Raw genomic sequence first — 24,817 nt, 5'->3', positions numbered from 1 at the left:
TGTTGGTTTATTATTTTTCCAAGCGAGGGTCTTCAGGTGGATTGAGAGAGCAATAAAATATTAAAACCACCAGTGTGTTTATTTCATTAAAATACTTTTTAATAATGTGTGTGTTTTTTTAACCCTTTCATACAATTGGATTAATAATGGATAGGTGTCATATTTGAGGCCTCTCCATTATTAATCAGGCTGAATGTCACCTTACAATAGCAAGGTGACATTAACCCTTTATTACCCCATATCCCACCGCTACACGGGAGTGGGAAGAGAGAAGCCAAGTGCCAGAATTGGCGCATCTTCCAGATGTGCCTTTTCTGGGGTGGCTGGGGGCAGATGTTTGTAGCCAGGGGGGGCCAATAACCATGGACCCTCTCTAGGCTATTAATATCTGCCCTCAGTCACTGGCTTTACCACTCTGGTGGAGAAAATTGCGCGGGAGCCCACGCCAATTTTTTCAGCGATTTAACCCTTTATTTTAAAAGCTACAGCGCCAAAATTTTGCATACACACACTACTAACATTTGTAGTGTGGAATATGCAAAAAAAAAAGGGGGATATGACATGGTTTAATGCACATTTTTGGGTAACCTTGGTTTGGAGAGGAAAAAGATAGGAGACACGGTCAACACAACCAACACTAAAGTTTATTAATGTGAAACATTATTTTCATTGTAGAAAATTACTGGTACAGATAAAGATACAACAGGACATTTACACAACATTGTCATGCCATGACACCCGTCCAATATCTGAATCAAAATAAGCAGCAAATTGGTCCCGCATGAGACCAACGGCTGCAGTTGACCGCAGCGGGTGATGCTGGAAATCAGGGTGTGCAACTGGTTCATCCAGTTCAATGTGGGGGTCGTTCCTTAGTAATTATGTAATTGTACAGAACCACACAGGCTTTGACCACCTCGTCAACTGTTTCCACTTTTAGATTTATGGCTGATGCAAGAATGCGCCATTTAGCGACCAGAATGCCAAAGGTACACTCTACTGTTCTTCGGGCCCTGGTCAGTCTGTAGTTGAAGATCCTTCTAGTGTGGTCCAAGTCACGACTGGAATAGGGCTTCAGGAGATTTTCACACATCTGGAAGGCCTCATCCCCAACCATAACAAATGGCAGCGGTGGGCGTTGAGTGTTGGGGAGAGGCTGTGGAGGGGGAAAATTAAAATTTTTACCATACACACGCCGGCCCATATCTGAGCTCTTGAAAGTCTGGGAATCGTTGCCACGGCCAAAAGCTCCAATGTCCACGGCGATGAAGCGACAGTCCGCATCAGCTATTGCCATGAGCACTACAGAAAAATATTTTTTGTAGTTGAAAAACTCCGATCCGGTTCTGGCAGGTTTGATAATGCGGATGTGCTTTCCATCCACCGCTCCTAAACAGTTGGGGAAATCACACACATTCCAAAATTTGTCAGCAATTTCACGCCACATGTCCGTGGTGGGTAGTGGTATAAACTCCTCACGGAGTACATTCCATAATGCCCGACAGGTGTCCACAACTATTCCGGACAGGGTGGATATTCCAAGCCGGTATTGGAAGTGGAGGGAAGATAAACTCTCCCCTGTGGCAAGAAATCTAGAAGAAAAACACAAACAAAAAACAACATTACGATCTACTCTTTTTATGGTGTGGTTAAAAATTGAAAAAAAAAAAAAAAAAAAGAGGAAAATACCCCCCTCAAAAAAGGCAGAATAAAAAATTTGGACTGTCATTGTTTTAGATTTTGAACGTACCTTAATGTCACCAGCAGACGTTCCTCGGGTGGAATCGCTCTACGGAGCTGGGTGTCCTGTCGCCGTATGGCTCCTTGGACACGAGACAGCAAATCCCGGAACGATTCTTGCGACATTCTCGTGTACTCCTGGAATTTCTCCGGCTTGGCATTCAGCTCGGCATAGAGCGTGTGGTAGGCTCCACGGCTCTCACGCAATTCAATAATGGGGTGCCTCCAAAAACGCCTACGTTGTCTCCTTCTCCATCTTTCGCGGTTTCGGTCTTGCTCCCAAGCAAAAGCACAGGCCAGAAACATCTTGAAGCTGAAATCCAGGTTGAAATAAAAGCTCTCCATGCGAAGATCCATCATGACACAGGATACAGTAGCAAGCTGTTAAAATTTAAGTAGCCGTAGGGTCTAAATATAGAGAGCCCATCATATACGCCCACTGTAGTCCCATTGGTGGTGTCTGGTTATCTTGTTTTTGTTATTGTGAAATTTGTCTTCTTGCGCAAAAAAAACGCAAACGCATGCAAAAAACGCATGCAAACGCGCTCAAACGCTGTGTTTTTAAAAACGCATGTAAAAACGCATGCGTCTAAAAAACGCTGCATTTGCATGCGTTTACATGCGTTTTTTCACCACCTGCGTTTTTTAAAAAAACGCTGCAGATCAAAACGCAAGTGTGAAACCAGCCTTATTGTTATGTATAGAAGCTAGTGGACTAGTAAATGTGGATAACCCTTTTTAAAGTGTAATTTTTTTTTAGTATTCAGGGTTTCGAGACCTTCACGAATCACTAAAACAAAGAAGCAGAAGTGCTCAACCAATAGTTATTCTACTTAAGAACTGGAGAAGGACTTTAAGAACTGGAGAAGGACTTAACAGAAAGTCTGTCCAAGGAGAGGAGAGACGCACTCTTCTGAGCACTTCTGTTTCTTCATTTTAGAGATCAGTGGCGGTCTTGGGTATATTTATAACATGTCAGAATTTTATTGAAATGGCAGTCACTAAGGAATTGGCTCTTATACAAAGGGTATTGATATATAGTTGGCCTAGCATAGAAAAAAAGCTTCAGCTTTATGCATAAAAAGGGGTTGTTCCATTTCAATTAAGTTTCTACCTTGGCTGTAGTTTGTTATAAAACAATAAATTGCGCTGTACTTGCTTTCTTGTGTCTGCCAGCGAGTCTTTGCCGCTGCTCCGAATGCCTGGCATTGGCTGCAGCGTTGCTGTCACCTTGACAGTAGAGCAGCCAACCATTGTGCTCATCAACTCTGCCAGTGTAGACACCCCCCCTCAGAGCCGCTAAGCTTCCTGACTGGCTTCCACGCTGTCACATTGACACACAGCCAATGGCAGGCACCTGGAGCAGCGGCGGAGAATCTCTGGTGGACCCGGGGAAGGTGAATACAGAAACAAACTGCGTCTGGGATAGAAACAGCCCTTTCAATGATACAGCACTATGGCTTAGTGGGTAGTATTGCTGCATTTCTATATTTGTTATCCTCTTCTGCAAACCAACAATCTATTGCATTAATTACATTTGTTATATATATTTCTCCTTCGCCTCATTGGGGGACACAGACCGTGGGTGTTATGCTGCTTGCCACTAGGAGGACACTAAGTGATACAAAGAAAACTTAGCTCCTCCCCTGCAGTATACACCCTCCTGCTGGCTCTCAGCTAACCAGTTCTTGCTTAGTGTCCGTAGGAGGCACTTGGGTCTGTTTTCAGACCCCAACATTTTTATTTTTATTTTCTGTAAATTTTTATTTTTTAATTAACGGAGTGAAGGGGGCGACGGATTCCTTTCTAGGGTCCGCTCTCCCCCGAACCATCAACAGGCAAGCACGGCGAGTATACCTCCCCGTTCCTTTCCTTCGACGACTGGGGCACGCCTAATCTACGCTAGGGCGACGGTTCCTATACGGTCCCGATCTCCCCCCTGTAAGATGGCGAGCACATTGAGTATACCTCTTTTGTGCATCTCCCGGGCTCCTCCGCAATTAAGCCCTCACCTGTTGGCGTCCTGTAGTCCCCACAGTAGCCGTAGGTCCCCTGCGCCAGGCGCAGCCGTAAGTCCCCTGCGGCAGGCGCAGCCGTAAGTCCCCTGCGGCAGGCGCAGCCGTAAGTCCCCTGCGGCAGGCGCAGCCGTAAGTCCCCTGCGGCAGGCGCAGCCGTAAGTCCCCTGCGGCAGGCGCAGCCGTAAGTCCCCTGCGGCAGGCGCAGCCGTAAGTCCCCTGCGGCAGGCGCAGCCGTAAGTCCCCTGCGGCAGGCGCAGCCGTAAGTCCCCTGCGGCAGGCGCAGCCGTAAGTCCCCTGCGGCAGGCGCAGCCGTAAGTCCCCTGCGGCAGGCGCAGCCGTAAGTCCCCTGCGGCAGGCGCAGCCGTAAGTCCCCTGCGGCAGGCGCAGCCGTAAGTCCCCTGCGGCAGGCGCAGCCGTAAGTCCCCTGCGGCAGGCGCAGCCGTAAGTCCCCTGCGGCAGGCGCAGCCGTAAGTCCCCTGCGGCAGGCGCAGCCGTAAGTCCCCTGCGGCAGGCGCAGCCGTAAGTCCCCTGCGGCAGGCGCAGCCGTAAGTCCCCTGCGGCAGGCGCAGCCGTAAGTCCCCTGCGGCAGGCGCAGCCGTAAGTCCCCTGCGGCAGGCGCAGCCGTAAGTCCCCTGCGGCAGGCGCAGCCGTAAGTCCCCTGCGGCAGGCGCAGCCGTAAGTCCCCTGCGGCAGGCGCAGCCGTAAGTCCCCTGCGGCAGGCGCAGCCGTAAGTCCCCTGCGGCAGGCGCATATGAAGATGGACAGAGACTCTCCATCCCCCGGCAAAGGGAGGATCGATTGAGCTTATTCCCTCGCAATAGAGGCTGCATCTCTGCTCGGTGGTGGTGAGTAGTTTCCTTCCTCGCGCTGCCTGCGTGGAAGGTGCGGTCCTGGTCCCTGGGGAGAGGTGCCGCTGGCTGGGTGCCAGCGGCAATCATTCGGCGCTACGTCGCTGCCCGCCGACGCGCTCCACTGGCAGGCTCCATAAATTTAGTCCCCGGCTTTTTCAGCCGGACTAGGCCGCAGTTGAGATCCCCGCCAACCGCTTGAGCCCCACCCAGCTCACTTCAGGGGCGACGGTTCCTTTACGGTTCCGATCTCCCCACACCAGTAGCAGGTGACCACATGGAGTGTCGCCTCCATGTATCCTCGCCTGGAACCAGGCCTAATGCTGGACAACTGGCCCTGTCCACCTGGGGGCTGAAGTCTGTGGATGTACAGAGGCCCCCCTCTATGGCGTCCGAGTAGCCCCCACTGTCCCACCACTGTGAAAGCGGATGCAACAAGTAGGCGGACGGTTCCTCTCCACCACCCTAACAAAGGGATGATGGATTGAGGGTTAGCCCTCTATACCTGCACCGTCCACGCTGCAATGTCCGACATCCGCGGTGGCTCCATGCCGGGACGCGCACCGATGGGCCCCCGCAGCGGGATATTCACAGGCAGTCTCAGACAAAAATGTAGCCCCCGGCTTCGACCGATGTGTAGGCCGCACACCGGAAGCGCACTATGGCGCCCTAAGGCGGCTCTGCCCGTTTTCCTGGCGCTTTCGCCTGGCACGGAACCGCTCAATTTTCTCGCCCACTGCAACGCCCCTCACTTCTACGCTGGCGCCGGCTGCAGAAATTTAGGCCCCGGCTTGGGCCTATTCATGGAAGTCTCGAGGCTCCGCCCACGTCATGCCTGTGGCTCTGCCCCCTGAATAGGCGCTTCTCGCTCTGCGAGATTTTATCTAAAGGCACATGACCTGTATTCCATGGTCTTAAAGGCACATGTCCAGTATTCCTGATCCTAAAGGCACATGACCAGTATTCCCTGGTCTTAAAGGCATATGACCAGTATTCCCTGGTCTTAAAGGCACATGACCAATCCGAAGCCGGTCATAAATGAGGAGCCCTTCCGCCGCTGATCCCAGTTTGTTCCCTCAGTGGACTTCGTCGCTGCTGCAACCCATGGGTTTTCTTCTGACCAGAGATTGAAGCCCTCCATGGCTCGGAGTGCTCGCCGTACCAATATACATGGTCCCTCTCCTACATGGGATCCGTCGGCTAGCAGGTGCCGCGAGTATTCTAGAAACGTACATCATCAACCAATCTCTGTACATTGACGAGGACTCGGTCCTGCTCTAGACTACGCAGTGTCCCTCATAAGGAGACTAAACTCCCTCGTAGAGCATATGCCATCTAGTCCGGATATGCGATTCACTGGACAGAAGCCTCTACGTGGAATGCCATGCCTGGTCTTATTTTTAAGGGCGACAGACCCTTTAAAGGGCACCGATCTCCACACCCCATCAACAGACGGGCACACGGAGTGTCGCCTCCATGTATCCTCTTCTGCATCCAGGCCTAATGCCAGTCAACCTGTCCTGTCCACCCGGAGACCTGAACTGTGGATGTACAGAGGCACCCTTTTTCGGGCGTCTGAGCACCCCTCTCTTCATCACCACTATTTAAAAGAAGGTGGATGATCCCTTTCCACTTCCCTGTTAAGAGGATGGTGGATCGAGGGTTCCTAATTTTTAACTCTGCACCTTCAAAAGAGAGCGGCGATGGCAAGAGACTATGACCTGCTGGATGCAGCCGCGCATTCTGCCACTTGGCAGATTAACCGGGTACAATCTTCTGTGGTTTACCTACCAGTATCCCTTCCCGATGTGTCATCAATTGAAAATGCCACGGTCTGTCAGATAGCAAATCTGGTTTGTTCCGTTTGCGGCTTCGGGTCCAGCGCTCTACCCTCCCTAGCCGCCGCATGGATTGCTAATGGTCTCCTGGCTGGAGATCTTAACAACTTTGATTCAGTAACCCTTTCCTGAAGACAGTACGACTGGTCAATCAAATCTTTTGAGCGGGAGTCTAACAAAGGATCGTACGTTCCTACAGCCCCGACCAGCAGTGGAAGGGTTGTCCAGGACAGTCTAGATCTAAGGGATCTTGGTTCCAAAAAGGGGAACGAGAAGTAGGACAGATCCTGGACCTCAAACTTCTAACAACCTTTCACAAGGTTCTCCTTCGAATTGAGTTCCTCCGCTCAACCATTACTTAAAAAAAAAAAAAAAAAAAGTGGAGTTTCTGGCATCCATCGACATTCGGGATGCTCACCCTCTTCAAAAATTCTTTCGCTTTTCCATTGGTGAGCAGCATTTTCAAGTCACGACCTTGTCTTCGGCCTTGCTACTGCACCCAGAGTGTTCGCAAAGCTCATGGTGGCTGTCATGTTCCTCTTGCACCTAGAGGCATGGTCGTCCTGCCCTGTTTGGCCGACTGTCTAGCTGCCCTTCCAAGACTACGCTAAGTAGTCTATATCACTTGCGATACCCTCTCACCTGGGCTGGCGGCTAGACTTAGACAACTTCTCATTTCCAGCCCAGCAGATATCCTTTTTGACGATGATCCGGTACTCTTCCAGAAGGATGGTAATTCTCCCTCCAGACAGGGTCATGGACCTTCAACATGGAGCTCGCGCACTTGATCACTCATCCCCTCATTTCATTCGTTTTGCTGGGAGGGTTCTGAGGAAAAATGGTGACGACAATGGAAGCAGTTTCCTTCGCTCCGCTCGTTTTCAGCAGGTCAAACTTTCAGACGATAGTCTCTGAGCTCCTTCTTCATCCAGGGCCTTTCTCCCGGTTCAATGGTTACTAGTAACTTCCAATGCCAGTCATCTTCTCCCGATCATTGCTCTGGAGATCCGAAAGGTAGTCCTACAGTAGGTCCACTGCCTTATGGCGGGTCAACCCATCTGAATTCAATTGGACAATGCCGCGGCTGTGCCATACGTCAGTCATCTAGCAGGTACCCAAGTTCAGGCACCATGGCCGAGGTACCTCACATTCTCAGATGGGCCGAGATCTATCACTCGGTGATCTCTGCAGTACATATCCCAGGAGTATAAGTCTGGGCGGCGAACATATTCAGCCGTCAGGGTTTCGCCTCAAGTCAGTGGGAACTTCACCCGGAAGTCTTCCATCAGACCTGCCTTCACTGGAGCTCTCCAGTTGTAGCTCGGATGGCGTCCAGACTGATCGCCTGTGTACTCGATTTTGTCGTTCAGCCTCGAGATCCAAGAGCCATCGCACTGCATGCTCTGGTTCTTCCGTGGTACCAGTTTCTACAACTCCCCTTCCACTACTTCCGAAAGCTTTTCAGAAGCAGAAAGTGCCCCAGTGATCCTCGGAAATCCACACTAACCACGTTAGTTTGTTTGCTTGCGGAGCTGGTAGCTTTCTGCCTTTCTGCAACAAAACTGCAAGTAGGGACCTTCTCGCAGGAAGTTTTCACATGTACAGTCATGGCCAAAAGTATTGACACCCCTGCAATTCTGTCAGATAATACTCAGTTTCTTCCTGAAAATGATCGCAAACACAAATTCTTTGGTATTATTATCTTCATTTAATTTGTCTTAAATGAAAAAACACAAAAGAGAATGAAGCAAAAAGCAAAACCTTGATCATTTCACACACAACTCCAAAAATGGGCCAGACAAAAGTATTGGCACCCTCAGTCTAATACTTGGTTGCACAACCTTTAGCCAAAATAACTGCGACCAACCGCTTCCGGTAACCATCAATGAGTTTCTTACAATGCTCTGCTGGAATTTTAGACCATTCTTCTTTGGCAAACTGCTCCAAGTCCCTGATATTTGAAGGGTCCCTTCTCCAAACTGCCATTTTTAGATCTCTCCACAGGTGTTCTATGGGATTCAGGTCTGGACTCATTGGTGGACACCTTAGAAGTCTCCAGTGCTTTCCCTCAAACCATTTTCTAGTGCTTTTTGAAGTGTGTTTTGGGTCATTGTCCTGCTGGAAGACCCATGACCTCTGAGGGAGACCCAGCTTTCTCACACTGGGCCCTACATTATGCTGCAAAATTTGTTGGTAGTCTTCAGACTTCATACACCATGCACACGGTCAAGCAGTCCAGTGCCAGAGGCAGCAAAGCAACCCCAAAACATCAGGGAACCTCCGCCATGTTTGTCTGTAGGGACCGTGTTCTTTTCTTTGAATGCCTCTTTTTTTTCTCCTGTAAACTCTATGTTGATGCCTTTGCCCAAAATGCTCTACTTTTGTCTCATCTGACCAGAGAACATTCTTCCAAAACATTTTAGGCTTTTTCAGGTAAGTTTTGGCAAACTCCAGCCTGGCTTTTTTATGTCTCGGGGTAAGAAGTGGGGTCTTCCTGGGTCTCCTACCATACAGTCCCTTTTTATTCAGACGCCGACGGATAGTACGGGTTGACACTGTTGTACCCTCGGACTGCAGGGCAGCTTGAACTTGTTTGGATGTTAGTCGAGGTTCTTTATCCAACATTCACACAATCTTGCGTTGAAATCTCTTGTCAATTTTTCTTTTCCGTCCACATCTAGGGAGGTTAGCCACAGTGCCATGGGCTTTAAACTTCTTGATGACACTGCGCACTGTAGACACATGAACATTCAGGTCTTTGGAGATGGACTTGTAGCCTTGTGATTGCTCATGCTTCCTCACAATTTGGTTTCTCAAGTCCTCAGACAGTTCTTTGGTCTTCTTTCTTTTCTCCATGCTCAGTGTGGTACACACAAGGACACAGGACAGAGGTTGAGTCAACTTTAATCCATGTCAACTGGCTGCAAGTGTGATTTAGTTATTGCAAACACCTGTTAGGTGCCCCAGGTAAGTTACAGGTGCTGTTAATTACACAAATTAGATAAGCATCACATGATTTTTCAAACGGTGCCAATACTTTTGTCCACCCCCTTTTTTATGTTTGGTGTGGAATTATATCCAATTTGGCTTTAGGACAATTCTCTTTTGTGTTTTTTCATTTAAGACAAATTAAATGAAGATAATAATACCAAAGAATTTGTGTTTGCAATCATTTTCAGGAAGAAACTGAGTATTATCTGATAGACTTGCAGGGGTGTCAATACTTTTGGCCATGACTGTGATCTTCCCTATCTTCCCTATCGCATACCGTTAGATCATTGGGATCTATTCTATTAGGGAAGGTCGCCCCTTTTTTCTCGGCGATATCCTCATCCTAACGAGTCTTCGGTGCTAACGGGTCCTTTCAGATTTTTTTCCCTTATTTCCTTCAAGGCAAGGTTGTCCTCAGGCCATCCCCGTCCCTTGTTACCAAGGTGGTATTGTATTACCACTGTTATGAGGGCATAGTTCTTCCCTCATCTCTTTTGGCAACAGTCCACAAACTGGAATGAGTTCCGCATATTCCTGACGAAGCGAGTGCTCTGAGTAGGTACGTCTAGAGGATGGCGTCCTTCCGAAGGTTGGACACTGTATCATGGGCTTCCTGACAGTAAGAGGAAGGCTTCCTGACGTTTACAGGAAGAGTTTAGCCATCTTCATCGGCCATTTAGCCTGGTGGATTCCTTTCACCATCCAGGAGTCCTTCCGTGATAGATGTCAGCCTATCTCCCTGTCTATCGTGGGTTCTAGGCACCATGCGCCAACAAGCACGCCTGCAAGCTTGCGGGTTCGTCCAGTCCGCATGCATTCTTGGAGCACTATAATTCCCACACTTCCACAGATGGAAGTCTGGGCAGGCGGACTCTGCAGGCCGCGGTGGCGCACTTGTAAGTAGCGGTTACACAGGGCCTGATCTGATGTTGTCCCCACCCAGGGACTGCTTTGGGACGTCCCACGGTCTGTCCCCCAATGAGGCGAAGGAGAAAGAGGGATTTGTGTGTACTCACCGTAAAATCCTTTTCTCCGAGCCAATCATTGGGGGACACAGCTCCCACCCTGGTATTAGCTTATGCTTGTTTTTATAATCTGATATGCTATACTCTCATATATAATATGACATGCTGTAAGCTCATATGTTGTTATTAATCTCCTACTGCTTTTACACCGAACTGGTTAGCTGAGAGCCAGCAGGAGGGTTTACACTGCAGGGGAGGAGCTAACTTTTCTTTGTATCACTTAGTGTCCTCCTAGTGGCAACCAGCATAACACCCACGGTCTGTGTCCCCCAATGATTGGCTCGGAGAAAAGGATTTTACGGTGAGTACACAAAAATCCCTCTTTTTTCCTTTTAATGATTTTTTTTTTTCATAAAACTTTTGAAAGAGATGAACAGGTGGGGCCAAGTCAGGAGAATATGGCAGATAATCGAGAATTTCAAAGCCAATTTCATATAGTTTTTGCAGGGCGCTATGAGGCTAGCAGGCGGGTGCACTATCCTGCAATGACAAGACTCCTTTGGAACGTTCCAGTCTTCAACTGATATGGTTAACTTTACCTAGATCACAATTTCATAATGACTTAATTTTTCTGCTAAAACGTAGCACTTGTCAAAGTTAATACTTATTTCCATAGAAACAGGATTTAGTTTTGTCTGCTCAAAATATTCAAGGCCTACTATTGATCAATACTTCCTCCTGTATGATGACAACTTGCCTAGTATACCGTACCTCATTGCTCCTCTGCTTTTACTAAGTGTGACGTGACCAGGTCTTTCTAAACAATGCACTTTTTTTATTCTGTAAAATAAGGCTTTGCACTTTTTTTTTCCGAAATGCCAGCAGTGTTGTACCTGCACCTATTGGACAACAATGGTGCTAAATGGACCCCACTGACTATGAAGGAGGACATACTGGATCATATAGTGCAGACTGCTGCAGTTTTGGTGGCGTCTCCAACACAAATATGAACACAGTCTATCAGAGTGATTTACTTTTTTCTTATTTCCTGTTTTTATTAACTTACATTCTCATTTTGTTCTAGATATTGGACCTAGTAAAAGGTATGCATTTCCAGCTTGCATGCCAGAAGTATTTTGAGTTGACGCACAATGTAAGCTCTTTTTGTATGAATGTTTCCAGTCATGTTGGGTTAGAAAATTAGATTAATTTTATTTTTGTCCCCATAACAGTATTTCCTTACAAGAGTGGTTAACCTATGAAACCAAAGTGTTCTAACATGGTTTCCAAGTTCCCCCAAATAATTTTTGCCATCTTTGTAAACTGGCCAAGCAGATTTGTGCAGTCAATTGCTTAATAGTTTAGCAAGCATCTTGTCATGGTTGGTATTTGTCTGCCATGGAATCCTAATTTGCAAGTAAGCATGCTCTACCTGCAGGAAGAATGTTGAGAAATAATATACCGGTAAGCTTTTCTAGCAAAGGCATTACTTTCTTATCTTTCATTTCATTGTGTGTGTATGTGTAAATAAACGTGTGTATATATATATATTATGCTATGTAAGAGCAGATTAAAATAATGCCCTCTAGAAATGCAGGTATGTCACCCTGTTAATTGACACCGGTAACCACAAAGCCTTGTAGATTGCAACATTTCAGCTGCCTGCTCTAAACCACTTAATTAGGCCCAAAAGAAAATTCCTAAGTGTTCCACTATTGCATTAATTGCTCGAAAACCACATTAGCCCTAGCTTGAAATGTGAAACTTGTGTTTGTGTGAAGGTCATTGTGCAGAGAAAAGAGATAGCATCACTGACAAGTTGTAAGGAGGCCGATATGACTGATAAATGCTGCAGCTTCTTATTGATCCGCCATGATGGCATACATATTGTAGAGAGTCTGCAACACATCGTAATAAAAGCTGTTCCATTAGATTGTGTATTTCCCTCATGTGTGATTATATTTAAAATAAATGTGTGACCTGTTACATGTTTCAACATTCTGCTCAATTAGAGCTAAAGCAACAAAGCATTTATGAGGTTATTTAATTGAATTTTAAGTAAGATCAGATAGGGACCATTGATCCCAAACAGGCAGCGACTGTGCGTGCTTGCAGAAGATGTAGAAACTAAATACTGATTTGTATAACACAGCTTATCTATGGCAGTGATTTTCAAACTTTTTTGAGCCGCGGCACACTTTTTATACTTAAAAAATCCCGGGGCACACCACCAACCAAAATGGCACAAAATGATACTAAAACAGTACATATTCTACATACAGGTCCTTCTCAAAAAATTAGCATATAGTGTTAAATTTCATTATTTACCATAATGTAATGATTACAATTAAACTTTCATATATTATAGATTCATTATCCACCAACTGAAATTTGTCAGGTCTTTTATTGTTTTAATACTGATGATTTTGGCATACAACTCCTGATAACCCAAAAAAACCTGTCTCAATAAATTAGCATATTTCACCCGTCCAATCAAATAAAAGTGTTTTTTAATAACAAACCAAAAAACCAACAAATAATAATGTTCAGTTATGCACTCAATACTTGGTCGTTAATCCTTTGGCAGAAATGACTGCTTCAATGCGGCGTGGCATGGAGGCAATCAGCCTGTGACACTGCTGAGATGTTATGGAGGCCCAAGATGCTTGAATAGCGGCCTTAAGCTCATCCAGAGTGTTGGGTCTTGCGTCTCTCAACTTTCTCTTCACAATATCCCACAGATTCTCTATGGGGTTCAGGTCAGGAGAGTTGGCAGGCCAATTGAGCACAGTAATACCATGGACAGTAAACCATTTACCAGTGGTTTTGGCACTGTGAGCAGGTGCCAGGTCGTGCTGAAAAATGAAATCTTCATCTCCATAAAGCATTTCAGCCGATGGAAGCATGAAGTGCTCCAAAATCTCCTGATAGCTAGCTGCATTGACCCTGCCCTTGATGAAACACAGTGGACCAACACCAGCAGCTGACATGGCACCCCACACCATCACTGACTGTGGGTACTTGACACTGGACTTCAGGCATTTTGGCATTTCCTTCTCCCCAGTCTTCCTCCAGACTCTGGCACCTTGATTTCCGAATGACATGCAAAATTTGCTTTCATCAGAAAAAAGTACTTGGGACCACTTAGCAACAGTCCAGTGCTGCTTCTCTGTAGCCCAGGTCAGGCGCTTCTGCCGCTGTTTATGGTTCAAAAGTGGCTTTACCTGGGGAATGCGGCACCTGTAGCCCATTTCCTGCACACGCCTGTGCACGGTGGCTCTGGATGTTTCCACACCAGACTCAGTCCACTGCTTCCTCAGCAATCTTCCTCAGGGTTCGGTCACCTCTTCTCGTTGTACAGCGTTTTCTGCCACATTTTTTCCTTCCAACAGACTTACCATTGAGGTGCCTTGATACAGCACTCTGGGAACAGCCTATTTGTTGAGAAATTTCTTTCTGGGTCTTACCCTCTTGCTTGAGGGTGTCAATGATGGCCTTCTTGACATCTGTCAGGTCGCTAGTCTTACCCATGATGGGGGTTTTGAGTAATGAACCAGGCAGGGAGTTTTTAAAAGCCTCAGGTATCTTTTGCATGTGTTTAGAGTTAATTAGTTGATTCAGAAGATTAGGGTAATAGGTCGTTTAGAGAACCTTTTCTTGATATGCTAATTTATTGAGACAGGTTTTTTGGGTTATCAGGAGTTGTATGCCAAAATCATCAGTATTAAAACAATAAAAGACCTGACAAATTTCAGTTGGTGGATAATGAATCTATAATATATGAAAGTTTAATTGTAATCATTACATTATGGTAAATGATGAAATTTAACACTATATGCTAATTTTTTGAGAAGGACCTGTATAGTTAATAATATAGATTCTAAATGTATTTATACTCACTCAGTGTGAAACCTGGGCCTGTTTCGATAAACACAAAAGGGATATCCTGGCAGGAATGGTGGAAAGACACACACGAAGCTCTTCCTCAACAGTTCTCAGTCTCTCCCTGGTTTTAGTTTTTATCGCAGTCAAGCTTGAGAAGCCCAGCTCACATAGATATGTGGTCGAAAATGGGAGCAATGTCAAAATAGCTTTGTTGGCCAGAATGGGGAACTCCTTGGCAACAGATAACCAAAAACTGTCCAAAGGAAGATCAGCAAACTTTAGCTTTAAACCGCGATCTTGCTTCAGTTCAATGAGTTCCTCTTGCTCCTTTAAAGTCATGTCCTTTCCAGCAACGGATAATGAGCTGTATGGGTCCCTAACCCAGTCAAGGCATTCTGTGAAGGTTGAAGAGAAATAAAACGATAACTTCTCCTCAAGAGTTTTCAAATGTCTGCCAATCACCTCGCACATTGCAGCAGTGTTGTCATCATGCAGTTTCTCGGTGAGCGGGAACATCTGAAGGTTGCCACCCTGCACATGTTGCTGCCAGAGCTGCAACTTTAAACGGAATCCGTTCATTTTATCAGTGCTTGTAAGCAGGTTTTCATTTCGGCCTTGCATCCATGTGTTTAGTTCATTCAGATATTGAAATATATCAGCCAGGTATGCCAGCTTTGCACACCACTCATCACTTGCAAGCAGCTTTGAATAATCGGACCTCTCGTTTGTCAGAAATATTTTAAGTTCCTCTCGCAACTCATACACACGGGCCAGCACTTTGCCGTGTGGAGCAATAAGATTTTATGTTCCGCTCCCATTTCTGTACACAAAGACGCAAATAAGCGACATCTCAAAGGTCGCGTCTTCACAAAGTTCACTATGCGCACAACATCATCCAACACGGGAGCTAGATCTGCTGGTAAGGTCTTTGCAACGAGGGCCTCACGGTGCAAGAAACAGTGGGCAACAAGAACATCTGGGTTTCTTTCTTTAACCCTACTTACAAAGCCTTTGATGCGCCCGACCATGGCTGCGGCTCCATCAGTGCAGACACCTGTGCAGTTTTCCCATTTAAGCCCACTTTTATCAAGATATTCCGATGTGACCTGGAATATTACCTCTCCTGTTGATTTTTCTAGCAGTGCCTTGCAAAATAGGAAGTTTTCTCTAATGGCTTCTCCATCCACAGAACGCACATTGGCCAACAGCTGACAATGTCCACTGATATCCGTCGACTCATCAAGTTGCAAGGCAAATTTCTTACTGATCCGCACCTTTTCCAAAACAACTGTTTCAATGTCCGCAGACATGTCATCAATCCGTCTGGCAATTGTGTTATCAGAGAGAGGCACTTTAGCTATCTCTTTGGCTGCGTCAGGGCCAAGCATCTCATTTACAATAGCTTTACAAGCTGGCAGTATTAGGCCATGTGCACACGTTCAGGATTTTTCGCGTTTTTTTCGCGTTTTTTCGCTATAAAAACGTGATAAAAACGCGAAAAAAACCCTTACATATGCCTCCTATTATTTACAGGGTATTCGGCATTTTTTGTGCAAATGTTGCGATTTTTTCCGCGAAAAAATCGCATCGCGGAAAAAAAAGCAACATGTTCATTAAAAATGCGGAATTGCGGGGATTCCGCACTTCTAGGAGTGCATTGATCTGCTTACTTCCCGCACGGGGCTGTGCACACCATGCGGGAAGTAAGCCGATTATGTGCGGTTGGTACCCAGGGTGGAGGAGAGGAGACTCTCCTCCACGGACTGGGCACCATATAATTGGTCAAAAAAAAAAGAATTAAAATAAAAAATTGTCCTATACTCACCCTTTGATGGACCCCGAAGTGTTCCCGCCTCTCCGGTGCATGCTCTCTCTTCGGTTCCTATAGATGGTGTGGGTTCAGGACCTCTGATGACGTCACTGTCTTGTGATTGGTCGCGTGACCGCTCATGTGACTCACGCGACCAATCACAAGCCGCGACGTCATCACAGGTCCTGAACCACACCGGCATCTATAGGAACGGACGCCGCTGAGGAGATCGTCTGGGTGAGTATAACCATTTTTTATTTTTTTTATTATTTTTAAACATTCTATCTTTTACTATAGATGCTGCATAAGCAGCATCTATAGTAACAAGTTGGTCACACTTGTCAAACAGTATGTTTGACAAGTGTGACCAACTTGTCAGTCAGTTTTCCAAGCGATGCTACAGATCGCTTGGAAAACTTTAGCATTCTGCAAGCTAATTACGCTTGCAGAATGCTAAAAAAAACGCAAAAAAAAAAATGCGGAATTCTTGCAGAAAATTTCCGGTTTTCTTCAGGAAATTTCTGCAAGAAATCCGGACGTGTGCACATACCCTTAATGTTTCTGCCACAGTGTGTGACTTTTTTGATTTAGCTATGAGTTCAGCAACAATGTAGCTAGCTTTGAGGGCTCTCTCATTTACCTTTGTGCTTTTTCTCAAAAAAGTTGCCCCTTTCTCATTGTTTGTACGTAAGCGTACAAAATTCTCCATCGGCTTGTTTTGAACGGAAGGGTGTTTCGTTTGGAGATGGCGTTTAAGCTTGCTTGGCACCATGGCGCTATTGGATAGCTTCTCACCACACAACAAGCACAGTGGTGTTGGTGCTGTCGCATCCCCAGTGAAAGTAAATCCAAATGAAAGATAGCTTTCACTGTATTGCCTTGAGCTCACCGTCTTGTCTTTTTTTCTTTTGTCGACCTCTCATACTAGGGCCTTCATCTGGGTTAGAATTGTGTCCAGGGTCCTGTTCGGCCAGTGGCGTAGGAAGGGGGGTGCGGGGGGGGGCGGGCCGCCCCGGGCGGCACAATGCCGGGGGCGGCTCCGACCCAGAAAGGAGGAGGAAGAAGAAAAAAAAAAAAAAGAGACGCGGGCCCTTTAAATCTTCGGGCGGCGCCGACCGCCGCCACGACCAAGCCCTCCCCTCCCGGTGCCAGCGCTGGCATTGGGGGCAGATTGCTGGGGGCAGATTGCTGGACGCACTGGGGGCAGATTGCTGGACGCACTGGGGGCAGATTGCTGGACGCACTGGGGGCAGATTGCTGGACGCACTGGGGGCAATGCTGGACACACTGGGGACAATGCTGGACACACTGGGGCAGATTGCTGGACACACTGGGGGCAATGCTGGACACTGGAGCAGATTGCTGGACACACTGGGGGCAATGCTGGACACACTGGGGGCAATGCTGGACACACTGGGGGCAATGCTGGACACACTGGGGGCAATGCTGGACACACTGGGGGCAATGCTGGACACACTGGGGACAATGCTGGACACACTGGAGGCAATGCTGGACACACTGGGGGCAATGCTGGACACTGGGGCAGATTGCTGGACACACTGGGGGCAATGCTGGACACTGGGGGCAATGCTGGACACTGGGGCAGATTGCTGGACGCACTGGGGGCAGATTGCTGGACGCACTGGGGGCAGATTGCTGGACACACTGGGGGGGCAATGCTGGACACACTGGGGGCAATGCTGGACACTGGGGCAGATTGCTGGACACACTGGGGCAATGCTGGACACACTGGGGGCAATGCTGGACACTGGGGCAGATTGCTGGACACACTGGGGGCAATGCTGGACACTGGGGCAGATTGCTGGACACACTGGGGGCAATACTGGACACTGGGGCAGATTGCTGGACACACTGGGGCAATGCTGGACACTGGGGCAGATTGCTGGACACTGGGGGCAATGCTGGACACTGGGGGCAATTCTGGACAATGGGGCAGATTGCTGGACACACTGGGGCAATGCTGGACACACTGGGGGCAATGCTGGACACTGGGGCAGATTGCTGGACACACTGGGGGCAATGCTGGACACACTGGGGGCAATGCTGGACACACTGGGGCAATGCTGGACACTGCGCCTGTGCGGCCGCCCTGCTTGTGAATCCCAGCCCCGCACTCTGCATAATGCATAACACACTGTGGGGCTGGGATTACCAAGGTGGGTGGCCGCACAGGCGCAGTCTGCAAGCCTGGCTGTGACGTCAGACGGCCAGAGCTCTCTGCGCCTGCACCAAACAGCGATACACAGCGCAGGCATCGGATTTCATGGGTAAACAGTGCTGAGGGGGCGGTGCCCGGCGTTGAGTGACAGCAATGGGGGGGGGGGGGGGGGGGCGCCAAACTCGGAATCAGCCCCGGGCGGCAAAAGCTCTAGCTACGCCAGTGTGTTCGGCATTTGCCTTTTCCATTCTCAAATACTTCTCCATCACTGCTGAGATAGTGTGCACAGCCACACACTAAAATAGAAGAGTATTACATTATCTGCCACACTTAAAGGACCTCTGCCAGGTACTAAAAGTACCAGCTCATATGCTGAGTATTCTGCCAACAGTTCATATACTCAGGCAAAAGCTCATATAGTCAGCAACAGCTGATTAACTGTTAATGAGCTGTTGCTAACTTAATGATTATACACAGCATTATTGGCGGGCATTACCTTGGCGGCGGGCAAATGCAAGAGTCTCTCCGCTGTCAGGATGACGCGCCGGCCTCGGTGACGTCATTAAGTCGCGCGAGCGTTCAAAGCTCGCGCATGTGTTATTCCGTGACTGCGCATCGCTGCGCATTGCCGGGGAACAAAACAAAGGGGCACCATAGTTTGGGGAACTTTCCCCGCGGCACACCCGGCCATGTGTCGCGGCACACTAGTGTGCCGCGGAACACTGGTTGAAAATCACTGATCTATGGTACTGTTCACATTATGTCTGAGTCTGCAATCTGAAAGTTCATGTCTGAAGAATTCACTGATATATAGCATGTGGTCTAGAGTTGATCCAAAAAAGTTACAGGACCCCTGGTAGTCCAGACCAGAGCCCTTTAAAGCTCCTTCTACCTGCTAGCTTCCCCGATGCATTATATGACTGGTTGGCTCAGCATGACATCATTAATACGTCATGCCAGACATAATAAACAGAAGACGCACCGTGGATGGTGACCGGTAAGAGGATGCTCCCTAAGCTCTGGTCCTGGCACCTCTGTAGTACTGATGTGGATTTTGAGCCATGGTCCTGCAAATCTTTTTGCTGAATACTAATGATTCCAATCTATACTGTTCAGTCTTTTGATTTTAGATATCTCTGTGTTAAATAGTGTGATTTAAAGCAAATCTGTCAGCAGGTTTTTGCCATGTAGTATGAAGACAGGTTGGGGTAAAACACAGAATTCAACCATGTGTCAAATGTCCGGCTATGTGGTGATGTTTACTTACAATGAAGATTTTATCACTAGGACATAATCATTGCTGTGATTAGCTGGCTCTCGCTTCTCGACTCTGCGCACTCCTGTGATAAGCAGCTCACTGTCTATAGCAGGGGTGGGGAACCTCAGGCCCCAGGGCCATTTACGGCCCCCGATGACCTTTTATCAGGCCCCCAAGCAGATTCTCAGGGACCACATTCTAGGGCAAGGAGCTGTATTTTGATTGCCACAAGCTCAATAATTTCTTCTTGCTCTGTTAGCACACACACACACAGTGTTCACTACTGAACATTGAAGGGCATACAATGAAAGATTACATCCTGAAACCAGTGCCAGAGTCAGGATGTGCTTTGTGGGCGGAGTTTATATGGCCCCCCGAAGGATGGTATAAATATCCAAATGGGCCACGGCAGAAAAAACATTGCCCACCCCTGATCTATAGAGAATGTAAATCCAGAGCCTGTTGTGGGCAGAGTAAGCTTTCTCAGCTCTGCTGCAGCCTACATATGAAAATACTGCACCCTTTAAACCAGGGGTGTGGAACCTCAGACCCCAGGGCCATTTATGGCCCTCAATGACATTTTATTAGGCCCCCGAACAAATTCTCAGGGACCGCATTCTTGGGCAGAAGGGCCCTTGGCAGAAAAAAAGATTACCCACCCCTGCTTTAAACTAAGTGATACATTCTTGGAATCAGTGTCTCTATTTCTACATCTTGCTGCTCTCAAATGAGATTACAAAAACCTGCTGACAGATTCCCTTTAAAGGTGTTGTTCAGGGCTGAACAGTTCATGGATGACCTGTCATTTGCACAAGTAGCGGAGTTATGCTGTGGCCGGAGCTAAGCGATGTACTGGCTAGAACACAGCAGCTTTGTAGCCACTGCATACTGGACTTTATATTCCATTCACCTATGCACTTAATCTCCCATTGAATTGGAGATAAATTGCAGTACTCAGCATTGGCCACTAAGCTGTGTGTTCTGTGCCGTACATTGCTTAGTTCCTTACATTGTCCTTGCTGATTTCATCTAATTGTGGGGGTCCTGGGTGTCGGACCAATACTGATCTCATATTGACATATCCTATAGATTGAATGTAGTCAAGGCTGGCCTTCAACCTAACATATTTAGCATCCAGAAAACCAAGGAATTCCAGAAATGTAAAGGAAATAGACAGCGTTCTGAACTGATGATAATGTATCAAGCAGAATTTATTTTGCAAAAAGCGTAACAGCTACATATCTGCCCATTGCAGGTCTTTTTCAAGCATACATGTAATGGGATGTAATGTAGCTGTTATGTGATGAGCAAAATGAATTCTGCTTGATACGTCTTTGATGCTGCCTATTTCTCTTATGTTTATACACTGCTCAAAAAAATAAAGGGAACACTTAAACAACACAATGTAACTCCAAGTCTCACACTTCTGTGAAATCAACCTGTACAGTTATGAAGCAACATCAATTGTGAATCAACTTCTCTTGCTGTTGTACAAATGGAACAGACAACAAGTAGAAATTCTAGGCAATTAGCAAGACAATCCTCTTTATAGGAATGGTTGTGCAGGTGGTGACCACAGACCATTTCTCTGTTCTCATTCTTTTTGGCAGTCGTTTTGGTCAGTTTTGCATTTTGTCATTGCTCTAACCACTAAGGGTACTGTACAGTAGCATGAGGCTATGTCTACAAACCTTAGACGTTGCAGGATGGCACATCAATGAAAGTTCTAGCAAGAAGTGTAGCTGTGTCTGTCTGCACAGTGTCCAGAGCATGGAGCAGATACCAGGAGACAGATCAGTACACCAGCAGATGTGGAGGGGGCCGTAGGAGGACAACAACCCAGCAGCAGGACCACTACCTCCTCCTTTGTGCAAGGAGGAACAGTGCCAGAGCCTTGCAAAATGACCTCAAGCAGGCCACTAACATTCATGTGTCTACTCAAACTGTCAGAAACTGACTCCATGAGGGTGGTATGAGGGCTTACAGCTCAGCGCCATACAAGGCGATTGGCATTTGCTAGAGAACACCAAGATTGGCAGATTCGACATTGGCGTCCTGTGCTCTTCATGAATGAGATCAAGTTCACAGTAAGCATGTGACAGAGTCTGATTACGCCGTGGAGAACATTCTGCTGCATGCAACATCCTGCAGCACCATGATAAAGGGCAGATGCTGAAACGCGTTGGTTTTATACATGTGTGTGGAATATCTGGTATTGTTACCTACACTGGTTACATGTTTTAGTTGATTTGATTAAGTTACATTTTTATCTGACAAATGGAGTCATTCATTGCTGGAGAGATCCCCTATTCTTCTTTGCTATCCTGTAGCATGACCAGTTTGGCAGTGGATCAGTAATGGTTGGGGGGATTCCTTTGGTGGGCAGTGCAGCTCTCCATGTGCTAGCCAGAGGTAACATGACTGCCATTAGGTACCGGGATGAGATCCTCAGACCCATTGTGGGACAATATGCAGGTGCACTGTGCTCTGGGTTCCATCTGCTGCATGACAATGCTAGGCCTCATGTGGATGAAGTGTCAGCAGTTCCTGCATGATGAAGGCATTAATGCTATGGACTTGCCTGCCTGTTCCATAGACCTCAATCCAATTGAGCACATCTGGGACATCATGTCTCCTTCCAACCACCAATGCCACGTTGCACCACCGACTGTCCAGGTGTTGACTGATGCTTTAATCCAGGTCTGGGAGGGGATCCGTCATGAGAATATACACCGCCTCATCAGGAGCATGGCTAGGCATTGTAGGGAAGTCATACAGGCACGTGAAGGCCACACACACTACTGAGCAGCATTTCATTGTCTTGAGGCATTTCCACTGATGTTGGATCAGCCTGTAATTTGATTTTCCACTTTGATTTTGAGTATCATTCCAAATATAGAACTCCATGGGATATTCAATTTGAGTTACGATCATTTTTGTGTTTTATCCACTATGTAATGAATATAGAGTTGCAACTAAAATATTCAGTGATATCTAAGATATGGTATTTGTGTTCCCTTTATTTTGTGATCAGTGTATATCCTGCAGATTGTCCAGGATAGACAAATTGATATCATATCACTTTAATGCTGAAAGCCAAAAGTTAGAGGATCCAAAAAGAAGGAAAATATATATATGAAAGAAGGAAAATATACATAAAAGCCCTAGGTGCTCAATACCTAGTTGAAGCAGTGACCAGCTACAAAGGGTATATCTTCCTTGGAAGACTCATTACACAGCCAGTCCAGAAATGTCGGTGTTCACCACCCAATGCTTTATATCCCTAATAGTGGCAATGCAGGTGCATTGTTACCACGTCCTCCACGTATTACAGATGACAGATGTCTCTCAGTAGTGGAGCACACAACAATCGTCTTATTGTTGGTAGATCTAAACGACAGAATGTGTTGCTGGATTTTATAATATCTAGACTAGTTGCCATAAAGTTGCATGCATCATTAATGTTAGAAGTTTTCTCAATCCAGCAAGCGGGGCAGCTGTGTCCCAGCATTCAATAAAACTGTTATTGGATGCTATCATAATTTACTAGTATAAAGTAACTGCAAGAGACACCAGTGTGAACCCATCCAAGTACAAATTTATGGAGTACACAACCTTTTTCCTTTGCTCAGTTTATTTCCATTTTATTTTTTTATTTCTGTCATTTTGATTATCTCTGCACAGGTTGATGACTGTGGGTTTTCATTGAATCATCCAAATCAATATTTTGCTGAAAGTCAAAAACTGCTTACTGGTGGACGTGATGTCAAGAAAGAGCAAACTCCCATGGAAAGTTCTCAAGCAACACCTGCAAGCCAGATCGCTTCTAGCTCATCCTCAAGTATAAATGAAATGACCATAAAGTCAGAGGATATGGAAGAAATGGAGCAGATATTCAGTGAACTTCAGTGAATGCTAAAATCACAAAGCAGCTCTGTCTTACAGTTACTGGTTTTGTTGTGAGTGTATATCTTCTCATTACAGCCCTGTTTTGTGTTTTGTTTGTTTTTTACAAAATCTTATCTTTTCTTTTCAAAAATGTTTGGAAAAATAAAGATTTCTCGAGTCTTCAGAAACTGTTACATTGAACTGCATTATTGAATGTCTAGAAATTAGGTACGCAGGACGTGCCGCTGTATGCGGATGCTGCCGCATGCGTCGTTTTGACGATGCGGCGACCAGCGTAGGACGCAGCCTGTAGCATTTTTTTTCCGCATAGTCAAAACGACGCATGCGGCAATGTTAAAGATAGGTACGGAGGTCGCATGCGGGCCGCATGCAGAAGTAGGCGGAGCTAGCGGTGGAGGTGCGACCGAGGGCGGGGCTTCACGGAGGAAGTCTGCAGCCTGCCGCAGATCAGGGAAACGCAAGTCTGAAAGTAGCATAACAAGACTGTATATGTATATATCCAGATACAAAGTGCTACTAATTGCATGGAGGGTGTGGGAACAAGTGATAATGTCGGGGTCGTAATGACAATATACCCTCATTCACCAGTCATTCCAAATTAAACTATAAGCATGTGGTACCGGGTAAGAATGAGTCAGACAGGTAGCTGGTTCAATCTCAGTGCATGCTCATGTGACTATATGTGTCAGTCACAGTCATACCAACTGAACTTTATTTTCCAAATACACGGTACTAAAAAGGAATGCAATAGGCGGGGTTTAAGCAGTATACGTCTAGTGCTCAGTCCTTCTGATTCGTCGGACGTCTCCTGGTGGATTCCTCCTCTTCTTTCTATTTCCAAGTTTCGATTTCAGAAGAAATGAAACTTTAACCTTTCAGATTCTAAACTGAAGTGAAGAATGAACACTGGCAGCCATCTTTAATACAGTTACATTTGCATTAGCAAGGGAAAACTTATTGTTTCACAGTATAAGTTATATAAAAGTAAAAAAGGTATATAAGAAAATATATTTTCACCTTGACAATCCCCCCTAAACACTAAGTTTTTCCCTTAAAGAAAGATCCTTTGAGACTGTCCATGTGATGGGGAAAAGGGGAGGTGGATTTCTTCATCCAGACGCCTCAGAAACTCCCCTAGCGAGAGGCCTCCAGGCAGCTGAACCCTTCACTAACCTCACATGGAGTTCTCCCACTGTCCCTAAATTAAATCTCTTGGCATCATCTGAGAATGGGAGGTTTTGTCTATTCTCTTGAGAGGAATATACTTCGGGATCTCCCCTGGATCAGTACCATTGTACTCTGGTGGATCTATTTCTTGATTGAGGAAGGCGCCAGTCGGAGTTGCTTTGGCAATAACCTTTTTATACAAGGGAATA

The 24,817-nt window shown here is 46.5% G+C and overlaps 1 protein-coding gene across 4 annotated transcripts in view; it reads left to right on the top strand.

Moving 5' to 3' along the window:
- Positions 1 to 23,542, top strand: part of PRIM2 (DNA primase subunit 2) — a 297,371-nt gene extending 273,829 nt beyond the window's left edge. For 3 of the 4 annotated variants that reach the window (XM_077289995.1, XM_077289992.1, XM_077289993.1), the window contains exons 13-14: positions 11,485 to 11,553; positions 23,217 to 23,542. In XM_077289995.1, coding sequence (XP_077146110.1) covers positions 11,485 to 11,553; positions 23,217 to 23,444 — 297 coding nt within the window. In that variant the 3' untranslated portion in view covers positions 23,445 to 23,542. The remainder of the gene's footprint in view (positions 1 to 11,484; positions 11,554 to 23,216) is intronic. The other variant, XM_077289996.1, reaches the window with a different exon arrangement.
- The last annotated feature ends 1,275 nt before the right edge of the window (positions 23,543 to 24,817 follow it).

This window comes from Ranitomeya variabilis, chromosome 2, assembly GCF_051348905.1.
Source record: "Ranitomeya variabilis isolate aRanVar5 chromosome 2, aRanVar5.hap1, whole genome shotgun sequence".
Lineage (NCBI taxonomy): Eukaryota > Metazoa > Chordata > Amphibia > Anura > Dendrobatidae > Ranitomeya > Ranitomeya variabilis.
Note: the sequence above shows the minus strand (reverse complement) of the source record. Positions and strands in the feature narration are given on the sequence as shown.